The 12,606-nt window shown below is 46.9% G+C and overlaps 1 protein-coding gene across 2 annotated transcripts in view; it reads left to right on the top strand.

Annotated features, from left to right (window-relative positions):
- ITGA3 (integrin subunit alpha 3) overlaps window positions 1-12,606 on the top strand; it is a 91,946-nt gene that overhangs the window by 69,050 nt on the left and 10,290 nt on the right. For both annotated transcript variants that reach the window (XM_060281422.1, XM_060281423.1), the window contains 9 exons: window positions 3,078-3,175; window positions 3,362-3,527; window positions 4,334-4,402; window positions 6,323-6,402; window positions 7,651-7,728; window positions 8,831-8,933; window positions 9,991-10,173; window positions 10,822-10,938; window positions 11,479-11,592. In XM_060281422.1, coding sequence (XP_060137405.1) covers window positions 3,078-3,175; window positions 3,362-3,527; window positions 4,334-4,402; window positions 6,323-6,402; window positions 7,651-7,728; window positions 8,831-8,933; window positions 9,991-10,173; window positions 10,822-10,938; window positions 11,479-11,592 — 1,008 coding nt within the window. The remainder of the gene's footprint in view (window positions 1-3,077; window positions 3,176-3,361; window positions 3,528-4,333; window positions 4,403-6,322; window positions 6,403-7,650; window positions 7,729-8,830; window positions 8,934-9,990; window positions 10,174-10,821; window positions 10,939-11,478; window positions 11,593-12,606) is intronic.

The following is a 12,606-nucleotide window of genomic DNA, read 5'->3' as shown; positions in this document are numbered from 1 at the left end:
ACTAAATGGCCTTGGTCCAGTATACCTGAAGGAGCGTCTCCACCTCCATAGTTTTGCTCGGACACTGAGGTCCAGCACCGAGGGCCTTCTGGCGGTTCCCTCGTTGCGAGAAGCCAAGTTGCAGGGAACTAGGCAGAGGGCCTTCTCGGTGGTGGCGCCCGCCCTGTGGAACGCCCTCCCACCAGATGTCAAAGAGAAAAACAACTACCAGACTTTTAGAAGACATCTGAAGGCAGCCCTGTTCAGGGAGGCTTTTAATGTTAAATAGATTGCTGTGTTTTATTTTTCTTTTGGAAGCCGCCCAGAGTGGCTGGGGAAACCCAGCCAGATGGGCGGGGTATAAATAATAAATTATTATTATTAGTAGTAGTACAGTACTCCCCCACCCCCAGCTTCCCTCCGCCACAATTCGACTTCTTTAAATCTCTATCTCCACATTTATCCTTGCAGTCTCCAAATATATCGTTATTTGTACTTCTTTTATGTCCTTTCTTTTCCAATTCACACATGTTGTTGTTGTGTTGTTTAGTCGTTTAGTCGTGTCCGACTCTTCGTGACCCCATGGACCATAGCACGCCAGGCACTCCTGTCTTCCACTGCCTCCCGCAGTTTGGTCAAACTCATTTTCATAGCTCCGAGAACACTGTCCAACCATCTCGTCCTCTGTCGTCCCCTTCTCCTAGTGCCCTCAATCTTTCCCAACATCAGGGTCTTTTCCAAGGATTCTTCTCTTCTCATGAGGTGGCCAAAGTATTGGAGCCTCAGCTTCACGATCTGTCCTTCCAGGGAGCACTCAGGGCTGATTTCCTTAAGAATGGATAGGTTTGATCTTCTAGCAGTCCATGGGACTCTCAAGAGTATCCTCCAGCGCCATAATTCAAAAGCATCAATTCTACGATCTGTCCTTCCAGGGAGCACTCAGGGCTGATTTCCTTAAGAATGGATAGGTTTGATCTTCTAGCAGTCCATGGGACTCTCAAGAGTCTCCTCCAGCACCATAATTCAAAAGCATCAATTCTACCAATTCACACATACACTTTACATTTTTATTCTAAGCATATTAGCACATCTTTCTTAGAACAATACTTTAACATATAATCTTTGAAACATTTCCATTCCTTTTTTAATTTTTGGTTTCACTGATATCTTGTAATTGACGTTAGCTTTGCCAGTTCTATTGGCCAACATTCGTTTTGCTGGCTCATTTTCCCTCATTGACATGAGTCAACAGTGTGATGCAGCAGCTAAAAAAGCCAATGCAATTCTGGGCTGCATCAATAGGAGTATATCATCTAGATCAAGGGAAGTAATAGTACCCCTGTATTCCGCTCTGCTCAGACCTCACCTGGAATACTGTGTCCAGTTCTGGGCACCACAGTTCAAGAAGGATACAGACAAGCTGGAACGTGTCCAGAGGAGGGCAACCAAAATGGTCAAAGGCCTGGAAACGATGCCTTATGAGGAACGGCTTAGGGAGCTGGGTATGTTTAGCCTGGAGAAGAGAAGGTTAAGGGGTGATATGATAGCCATGTTCAAATATATAAAAGGATGTCATATAGAGGAGGGAGAAAGGTTGTTTTCTGCTGCTCCAGAGAAGCGGACACGGAGCAATGGATTCAAACTACAAGAAAGAAGATTCCACCTAAACATTAGGAAGAACTTCCTGACAGTAAGAGCTGTTCGGCAGTGGGATTTGCTGCCAAGGAGTGTGGTGGAGTCTCCTTCTTTGGAGGTCTTTAAGCAGAGGCTTGACAGCCATCTGTCAGGAATGCTTTGATGGTGTTTCCTGCTTGGCAGGGGGTTGGACTGGATGGCCCTTGTGGTCTCTTCCAACTCTATGATTCTATAGAATGTCTGTGCATATTGCTAAATTTGGTCCAGCAGCTTAAGCTTAAACCGACTGCGGGGCAGGATCTCTTGCAAACGATTAACACATGCACGCCAAGGTGAGCTATGTGCATGCGCACACATACATACATACAAAGGCAGACAAATATCTGTGAGAAATTGACTCTGGTTTCCCATCATCAGCCTTTGTAGATCCAGCATCCAATTTGTCCTCTGGCACCATCTGGTGGGGAAGCCTGTTCCCCATCATTTTAAAGACAAAGCAAAATAACATCCTGAAAAATAAGTTGCGTGGGCTCGTGCACGTGGACCAGTGTGCTGCAGTGCTCTATTGGTGGCATTTGTGCCATCGTTGGGTGATGGCTTTGACTTGTTTCGCATCAAATATTTCAAGTGGGCCAGCCAAAATTTGGGAGACCCTTCACGGCGCAATATTTATTTTGTTTGGATGGTTGATATCCCTGCCTACTAGCCTGCTCCCTAAAATATCACTAGTTTACTCATTTCTATATATAGGGTGCCTACATTCTGCATGTGCAAATGGCTAGAGATACCTATTAGGTCCATAAATTACCAGATAGCATATATTCAACACAAAAAGCAGTGACAATTTGTTGTTGACCATGGACAGCTGGACATATAAAGGCCCCCATTACCTTCAGTAGCTTAGGGCCTCATCAAACCTCAATCCAGCCCTGCGTGCAACATATTGCCATTTAAAGGTTAAAGGACCCCTGTCCTTCCAGTGAGCACTCAGGGCTGATTTCCTTAGGAATGGATAAGTTTGATCTTCTTGCAGTCCATGGGACTCTCAAGAGTCTCCTCCAGCACCATAATTCAAAAGCATCAATTCTTCGGCGATCAGCCTTCTTTATGGTCCAGCTCTCACTTCCATACATCACTACTGGGAAAACCATAGCTTTAACTATACGGACCTTTGTCGGCAAGGTGATGTCTCTGCTTTTTAAAATGCTGCCTAGGTTTGTCATTGTTTTTCTCCCAAGAAGCAGGCTTCTTTTAATTTCGTGACTGCTGTCACCATCTGCAGTGATCAAGGAGCCCAAGAAAGTAAAATCTCTCGCTGCCTCCATTTCTTCCCCTTCTATTTGCCAGGAGGTGATTCTGTAATATACTGGTATATAATTGTTGATACAGAAATAACACACACACACCCGGCCGCCCCCACTGCGAATAGATTGTAACAATAGCAATAACTCTTCCGCTTTCAGATTCAGTTCAAGAAGCAATGTGGAACAGACAACAAATGCAACAGCAACCTGAAGATTAAGGCTGTCTTTTTAAATGACCAGAACCAGAAGTTGCCCAGGTGAGAAATGCGTTCCCTTTGCACCCTCACTGGCTCACCACTAGGGGCAGCAGCAGCATGCAGACTTTGCACGTCTGACATTCTTTCCGTGGGACCTCCAGAGAGTTAACTAGGAGGTGGGTGGATGGACAGCCCTTCTCTGCCTTTAGCCCACCCCCCACACCTGTGCCATCTCCCCCGATGCAGGCGGAATGGGATGCAAGTGTTGCAGTACAGCCGGGATGTCAAGAAGCTGAACCTGGGCGTCAGCGTCACAAATATACCGTCGTCACCCACGAATGGAGAAGATGCGCACGAGGCTTTCCTCAACATCACGTTCCCACCCTCTCTGCTGCCTTCCTCTGTTCGGCCGGTGAGTGACTCCCCCCCCCTTTTAAATAAAAATAAGGAGAATATATATATATCTATATATATCAATTATAAAGCAATAACATGATTTGAAAAAAAGAGTACACAAAACTGTGTAAAGAGGAAGATATATATATGAATATACAGTGGAACCTCGGTTTATGAACACCTCGGTTTACGAATTTTCGGTTTACGAATTTTCGGTTCACGAACGCCGCGGACCCATCTGGAACGGATTAATTCACTTTCCATTACTTTCAATGGGAAAGTTCGCTTCAGTTTATGAACGCTTCAGTTTATGAACAGACTTCCGGAACCAATTGTGTTCATAAACCGAGGTACCACTGTATACACAGATGCCCTAATCCAGGCACAGCCAAACTGCGGCCCTCCAGATGTTTTGGGACTACAACTCCCATCATCCCTAGCTAACGGGACCAAGTGGTCAGGGATGATGGTAGGGCCGCAAGATAGGAAGCAAAACAAAAGCCGTATGAAGGGAAAGTTCAGTTGCTTCTGGTCGCGCCAGAAGCAGTCTTCGGAAGGGTCATCTTGATTGATGATGGTGGAGGCTGTTTTAAAGCCATTTGGAGCTATCTGTTTGTTTTGACAATGAAACATCCTTTTAAATGAACTACGCTCACTGTGTTATCAAGCCGGGAACTGGACTCCTGACAGTGGGGCTGGTGGAAGTTGCCCCTGTCGGAGCGCAACATTTGCTGCACCCCATCGAGTCTGCTTTTGCGCAGAAGCGTCGAAATGCCGACGAAATAAGGCAATATTCAGCAAGGTGGCCTTTTCTTTCTTCAGAGCGGCGCCTGCAGGTTCGAGGAGACAGTGATATGTGAGCTCGGCAACCCTTTCAAAATGGAGCAGCGGGTGAGTTGTTTTGGGTCCCGGTACTCCAGAAAGGGGAGGGTTCCAAGGTGGGAGACCCAAACTATGACATCTCATCCAGCACAAAAGATCATAGCTGCCAAGTCTCCCGTTTTCCCCGGGAAACCCTCGTTTTTACTTACCTTTTCCCGGTGGTCCCCCGTATCACTTCGTCTCCCGTTTTTCTCCGTTATTTTCTCCTGCCGGCGGCCTTTTTTTTCTGATTTGCCCTTCTATGGGCACAAAAAATGGCCGCCGCCGGCTTCAAAAGTCGCATCTACGCATGACCGGAAGTGTGTAGATACGACTTCTGGTGTCGGCGGCGGCCAATTTGGTGCCCATAGATGGGCGGGGTGACACCGGAAGTTGCGTTGATGCACTTCCGGTCATGCGTAGAAGCTACTTTTGAAGCTGGCGGTGGCCATTTTTGGTGCCCAAAGAAGGGCAAAGCGACACCGGAAGTTACATCAACGCAACTTCCGGTGTCACACGGCTGCCGGTCCCGGATTCTGCAGTCCGGGACTTGGAAGGTAAGCAAAAGATGTGTTCAGGCCTTGGCCCCCTTAGTGACCCTTGGGACTTAGAAATAACAAAACACTGGAACCTTTTACCTGCTCCCAGCCTGCATTTACATTTAAAGTGCTCTCTCACACACAGAGAGAATCCCAGGAACTGTGGTTTGCTATCGGGGCTGGGGAATCGTAGTTCCGTGAGGGGTAAACTACATTTCTTAGAATCCTTTGAGTGGGAAGCCACGTGCTCTAAATGGGGGTTCAATGTTTTCTCAATGTTCAGTATGGTGTGGGTGTTCATATTTTTGGGGGGTAAACTACAATTTCTAGGATGCTTGGCGGGAGGGGGGGTGTCTTTTAAATGTATCGTGTGTACGCAACCCCAGTGTGCCATTGAGGGAGGACAGACATACATTGCCAGAGTCAGATCACATGTAATTATTCCTCGGGAATGATCTTTGTAGGCGGGGAATACACAGAAGAAACCATTTTGAGGAGATACGGAAGGGGTTTGTATTGTACTGTTAAAAAGGAAAGGGCTCAAACCATCGCAAGAGGTATGGAAATTTTGGGAAGGTGGATACTGACACATTGGAATGGTCTCAGTGGTGGGGTGCACATTTTTATTCTTATTTATTTATGTTTGGGGTTTTTTTTAAAAAAGGAATGGTTTTCATTTTTTCATGCAATGTTTTTGCACCTTACCCATCTGATAAAAAAAGCAAGTCAAATATCCATAGTTAAAAACCATCCTATCAAATCCCATCAAAGTATCACCCATCAGTGGTAACAGAGTACTATACCACACAGTGGGTAAAATAAAAACATTTCCCTTTTATAATTTAAAGAGTGTTGCTGAGGGCCGGGGGGGGGGGGAATAAATGAACATCTACTAAGAGGGAGTTCCATATGTAGCGTGTTGTTGCTGCAGTGTTAGATTTATATCCATACCTGCCAAGTCTCCCGCTGAAAAATGCAACTTCCGGGGCCGCTCTGACCACGTGTGTGCACCGGAAATAGGGCAGAGGGGCACCGGAAGTCGCTTCTACGCATGCCCGGCAGCCATCTTGCCCACCACCAAGATGGCCGCCGGGCATGCGTAGAAGCAACTTCGGGTGCCGCTCTGCCCTATTTACGGTGCCCACACATGGTCAGAGCAAGCAGCACCCAAAATGGAGGCTCCGTGGCAGGTAGGAAATCCGGGGGATTTCTGGGATTTTTCTCCATTCGGGAGAACAGCGGGAAATGGATTAAAATCCGGGGGTTTCCCGTGAAAAACGGGATACTTGGCAGCTAAGTTTATAACCCGTTATTTGACCAGTAGTTGAAATGCTGGTTCTTCTGATTTGCTTCTGCAACTGCAGCAAAGCATGCTGGGTAACCAGCTTGTGCACTCTTGCCTCCTTTCCAGGCAGAACTGACTATCACGTTTGAAGTTACTGGAGTTTCGCTAAATACCCAAGATGTCACCGTGCAGGTGGAGCCTTCCACGTGAGTCTTCTCCCCAGGGCTAAATAGTTGTGGTTGGAAATGGGAATGCGCATCAGGAAGCCCAGTCAGTACTAGTGTACTTGGCTACAGCAGTTCGAAAGCACACCAGTGCAATTAGATAAATAGGGACCACTGCGGCAGGAAGGTAAACGGCATTTCCATGCTCTTTAGTTTCTGTCACAGTGTCTCGTTGGGCCAGAAGCAGTTTCGTCATGCTGGCCACATGACCCAGAAAGCTGACAAACGCCAGCTCCCTTGGCCTGAAAACGAGATGAATGCCACAACCTCATAGTCGCCTTTGACTGGATTTAACCGTCCGGGGTCACATTTACCTTTTACTTGGGTATTGACTGAAGGGCTGCATGGCTGGTTCACCCACCTTGGGCGGCAAAATCCACATGGGCCGCACAAGGAACGCATTGCCCACTGCTGCTGCCATTGCCGTGGTGGCAGCGACGGCTTTGGTGCACTCCTTGGAGGCTGGATCTGTCCCCTCCTTGGCAACCCCCACAATACAGCAGATTCTTGGAGAATAGGAATCATAGAATCATAGGAGTTGGAAGAGACCACAAGGGCCATCCAGTCCAACCCCCTGCCAAGCAGGAAACACCATCAAAGCTGTCAAGCCTCTGCTTAAAGACCTCCAAAGAAGGAGACTCCACCACACTCCTTGGCAGCAAATTCCACTGTGGAACAGCTCTTACTGTCAGGAAGTTCTTCCTAATGTTTAGGTGGAATCTTCTTTCTTGTAGTTTGAATCCATTGCTCCGTGTCCGCTTCTCTGGAGCAGCAGAAAACAACCTTTCTCCCTCCTCCATATGACATCCTTTTATATAGGAGGCGCTGCCGGTCTTCTCCCAAATGGCAGGGGGTGTCCTCTGGGGTCTGCACCCACCCGGCATGATTCAGGGTGCGTCCCTTTCCCTGCAACAACCTTTGAGTCCCACTCCAAACATCTGGCAAGGTTGAGTTGATTCCCCAACTTGTTCCCAATGTAGCTCTTCACTCACTCCTTCTTCCCTGGTGGGTAGGACGCCATTTTGTGGTTTGCCTCAGGTGCCACAATGTCTTGGGCCAACCCTAGAATGATTGGTGTGGGGAGGGGCCTCTGTGTGGACTCATCCCACATGGCCTTGGGCTTCTTGCGTGACTCCGCTGTTGAGAGAAGGGGCACTGTTTGGGTTGACTTAAGCATCCCTTCTGAGAAGCCCCAACTGACCCCTCTGAACGATGTCCTGTCTCTCATAGGATCAGCTATCAAGAAGATCTCGCACCCGTGTCGGCAGTCCTGTTGGTAGACTACACCATTGATGCTTCCCTGAGCATGTGCGTAACCACCGCGATGTTTGACGTGGGTTTAAAAAAGAAGTGATACAGTCAACCTTTGGTTGTGGAATGTAATCCGTTCTGGAAGACCATTAGACTTCCAAACTGTTCGACAACCGAAAACTGAAAGTGGAAACCTCAATACAACAGGGAAACTCAAAACAGAAGCCACGTCCGACATTGGGCTTCCGAAAATCGTTTGAAAACCGGAGCAGTTACTTCCGGGTTTTCGGCGTTCAGGAGCCAAAACGTACAATAATGGAGGCATTTTGGAACAAAGGTTTGACTGTATACAAATGCCTCTCAAGATGAGGTTGTAAAACAGGATGTGTGTTATGTTGAGACCTCCAGACTGCCGCAATTACCCATGCCATCAAACTCACTTCGGATACACACACATGCATATATAAGTTGTGTAGTTCTCCATCTCGCTTGACATCTGATGGGAGGGTGTTCCACAGGGAGGATGCCACTACCAACAAGGGCCTCTGCCACTCTGGGCGGCTCCCAACAGAATATTAAAAACACGATAAAACATCAAACATTAAAAACTTCCCTAAACAGGGCTGCCTTCAGATGTCTTCTAAAAGTCAGGTAGTTGTTTATTTCCCTGACATCTGATGGGAGGGTGTTCCACAAGGCGGGTGCCACTACCGAGAAGGCCTTCTGCCTGGTTCCCTGCAGTGAGGGAACCGCCAGAAGGCCCTCGGTGCTGGACCTCAGTGTCCGGGCTGAACGATGGGGGTGGAGACGCTCCTTCAGGTATACTGGGCCAAGGCTGTTTAGGGCTTTAAAGGTCAGCACCGACACCTTGAATTGTGCTCGGTAACGTACTGGGAGTCTACTCTTGACTCTCATGGTTCCCCATATTGTTTTATGAAGTTGCTTGAGTTCCCAGGATTCCACGATTAGCAGATTTGGTAGTCGAGTAGGCCTGACAGCAGTATAAATCTTCATTACAGACATTTCCTAAATGTAATTCTAGTAGGTTACACTTCCCATTGACTGAATTGGGAAAGTGTGACCCGCTCATCCAAAGTTCCTCACTTTGTAAACTTTTTCATCCTTCTCACCTCTCAATGTGTTCCTCTCTCCGTGGCAGAGTCAACCGTTGGCTCCAGACGCATTTCAGTGGGACAGTCATGGGCGAGTCAGCCATGAAGCATGAGGAAGACGTAGGCAGTCCCATCGAATTTGACTTCCAGGTAAGGATCTTCCTTGAGGGGTGTGGCTAATACTCTCAAAAACTGAAGCGTAGGATCATAAAGTTGGAAGGGACCACAAGGGTCATCTAGTCCTGGAATCTCATGTTCTACCAACTGATGTATCCCAGAATTGCTTCTGATTAAAAACCCACATGAGCTTGTTTACTTGAGCAGGATTCCATACGGGGCCATTGATCCCTTGTCTTGAAAGCAACTAAGACACAATCTAGGATTGAATCCATCCCAATGTGATTTGTTAATTTGTAGAGTTGAGAGTACAAGCACAAGACAGAGGGTCGCTGAAGGGCATGTGTGTCGGCTTATTTCTCCCAGTGCAAAATGTTAAGCCAAATATTTGAAAAGATCTCTTTCCCTTCCTATTTGTGCCTGAAACAGAAGAATAAACTGCTTGGTTGAAATGGATTCTTGACATTCCCCCCACTCCCAAATCTGGTTCTTTCAAGATACTTTGAGGAAGGGCAATAGCTCAGTGGTTGTAGATCAGTCCTACATGCAGGTTCTGGGAACCGCCCTGCGACCTATATAGGGTGGTATATAAATTTAATGAATAGTAATAAAATAATAATAATCCTTGACATCTCCAGGTAGGGGTAGGATAGACCTCAGTCTGAAAACCTGTAAAATGGGTGCCAGTCAGCCTCGACTGAGCTACCGGTAGATCCACCAGCTCAGTATAAGGCAGATTCCTATGTGCTCTTATACCTTGACCTTGTTTTTTGAAACTGGCGTATTGGCACTGATTTATTACACCTTGTCTTCCCAAATATGTTTGTCTCTTTTATCTCTTATTTTGGCTGTCAATTTTGCCATTTCTGGATAGTCCATTCACTTTTGAAGCTATTCCTCCTTGGTTAGTACTCCTCCTTTCAATTTCTGTGAGTACAGGATTCTGGCTGCTGTTGCCACACACACACACACACACACACACACACACACACACACACACACTATCTTTTCCACCAAAATAGAATAATCTTGACACCGAGTTTGTTTTATAAAAGGGGCTTCAGCTTGTCACCTGACCTTTGTCTTTCAGGTGACCACGAAAGGCGAGTCTTTAGGATCCTCTGGAACAATCACGCTGGGCTTCGAATGGCCTTACGAGGCCAGCAACGGGAAATGGCTGCTGTACCCAACTCAGATCCTTGTGAAAAGGAGTGGGAACGAGAGTCGGCTCTGTGTACCCCCCGGGGAAGTCATCAACAACCGCAACCTCACAGTGAGTCTGATCTCCAGTGCGAGCCCTTTCTCCCTTTTGCATTTTCTCTCTCTCCATTGACTCCTTTTTCTTTGCACCCTTTTCAGTGGGCTACACCTTCTACCTTGCCCTGCCACCATGTACTGTATGTAGCTATTTCTACTAGCTATACCTGGGATGCAGGTGGCGCTGTGGTCTAAACCGCTGAGCCTCTTGGGCTTGCTGATTGGAAGGTGGGCGGTTCGAATCCCCATGATGGGGTGAGCGCCCATTGCTCTGTACCAGCTCCTGCCAACCTAGCAGTTAGAAAGCACACCAGCGCAAGTAGATAAATAGGGACCACTGCAGTAGGAAGGTAAATGGTGTTTCTGTGTGCTCTGGTTTCCGTCACAGTGTCCCGTTGTGCCAGAAGCGGTTTCATCATGCTGGCCACATGACTCAGAAAGCTGACAAACGCCAGCTCCCTTGGCCTGAAAGTGAGATGAGCGCAGCAACCCCATAGTCACCTTTGACTGGACTTAATCGTCCAGGGATCCTTTGCCTTTACTAGCTATACCAGTGGTTCTCAAGTTGTGTTGTGTGTTGCACGGGTGCGACAGGAGAGGATAGTCTTCTTGAGCACATGCTTTTCCAGGAAGAGAAAGCTGACCAGTTCTTTTGCTTTCCCAGCTACACGATTGGAGCAGGACCTCAGCACGGAGGAAGCGCGATCTGCAAGCATCTCCGAAGCATGAGCTTCCCGTCACCTTGCCAGCTTCCAAGAAAGCCAAGTCAGAAACATTACTGGTGAGCATTTTGGCCATCCTGTGTCATTTCCACTTCTGCTCAGGAGGGCTTTTCAGGAGCAGGTATGTCCCAACCAAGAAACGGCTAGTTAAATGGTTAAACAGCTTCAGAAACAAGCCTTTGTATCCCAGTTTGTTCTGAAGTCATTAACCATCGTTTCCTCACTTGGGCGGTACAAGAAACCATGGTTAGCTGAAGACTTCCTGGCTTGTTTGCCAGCTTATTAAATGAAGTTATGTTCATCCAACCCTAGCCAATGAGTGGTTGGATGGAGTGGTACATTTTCTCAGGCAGGAAATAGCATAGTAGTTCTAGGAATCTGGGCACCCTTTTCACCGTTGGACTATTTCCAAATATAATCTTCAATTGGACTATATCCCCATGTACAAAAGTGTCCTTGGTGGTGTGGAGAGACTTGTAGTTTTCCTGGACTGTAGCTCAGTGAATGTTCCCATTCCCAATCCCCGCTGTCATCTCCTGGTAGGGCTGGGATTGTCACCTGTCTGAAATATCCATTCCCCTCTCTTCCTTTGTTTCCAGAGCTGTTCCAAAGGAACATGTCGCTGTGTCTGGTTCGAGTGCCCCTTGTGGGATGCAGCAGATGTGACAAATGTGATGGTTCGTGCCCGGGTCTGGAACAGCACATTCATCGAGGTAGATGCTCATTCTGTCCCCTTGCAAGAATTTTCTCTGGTTAATGAGAGAGGGAGTGTTCTTGTCAGGCTTTGGGGAATTGGCTTCCTCCCCCCACCGTGTGGCAGTTGATAAGAGATCAAATAAAAGGAACGTCTTACCAGTTAGAATCTTTAATAATCACAGCGAGAGAACAAAGAACACAACCCCTAGAAATGGCAGGGCTCCCAATTAAGGATTACACACACCCCATCCCTATTAATGTACGTCACTTCTATGTCTTGTAATCTGAGTTAGTAGCCTCTGCGCTTTCTGTTTTGACACTTTCTGAGCTCTCCGGGAGTTTGGGGGCGGCGTATGGACTGTGAATATGTTAACTATCTCTCTCCTAGTGTTTCTTCTCCTAGCTGTTCCCCATCCGGTATTTCCCAGCTTCTGCCTTCTGAACTATGCCCCTCTGCAAACCACTGTTCCTAATCTAGACTGTCCTCCTGCTCCTGGGAAGATGCAGGAGCATGATCAGGGGAGGGGGAGACTCCCACCATTCTTCTTCAGTGCAACCCTCCTCAGCACGGTCCCTGACAGTTCTGGAACATTCCAGAATGTCCCCTTTTTGCAATTTAAAGTGGCTGAAAAGACTCCCTTCTCCCTAGTACAACAAACCCACTATGAAATAACACACAAACTGAGACTTGTTGTGGCCTGGAAAGTGACTGGGAAACGTATGGGATGAACGAATTATGGGATGGGAAGATTCATAAAAGCAAATTGGGTTGAATGCAGGACAGACGCTGGTCGCCCTGTAAACAAACCGGAACAATTTTCTCTCTCTCTCTCTCTCTCTCTTTTTTAAAAAAATAACCTTTATTGAATTTAAAATAAATATAAAACAAAACATTCAACTAAAATACCAACAAAAAATACACAACAAAAGAAATACACGAATAAAAAATCCAAAACATTGAAATAAAACTTACCCTATCTTCTACCATATTTATCAATCTAACTTCTACGTCTTCATTTCAATATCAATAT

This window comes from Zootoca vivipara, chromosome 13 (assembly GCF_963506605.1).
Source record: "Zootoca vivipara chromosome 13, rZooViv1.1, whole genome shotgun sequence".
In the NCBI taxonomy this organism is placed as follows: domain Eukaryota; kingdom Metazoa; phylum Chordata; class Lepidosauria; order Squamata; family Lacertidae; genus Zootoca; species Zootoca vivipara.
The sequence above is the reverse complement of the archived record's forward strand: the minus strand, read 5'-3'. Positions and strand labels throughout refer to the sequence as shown.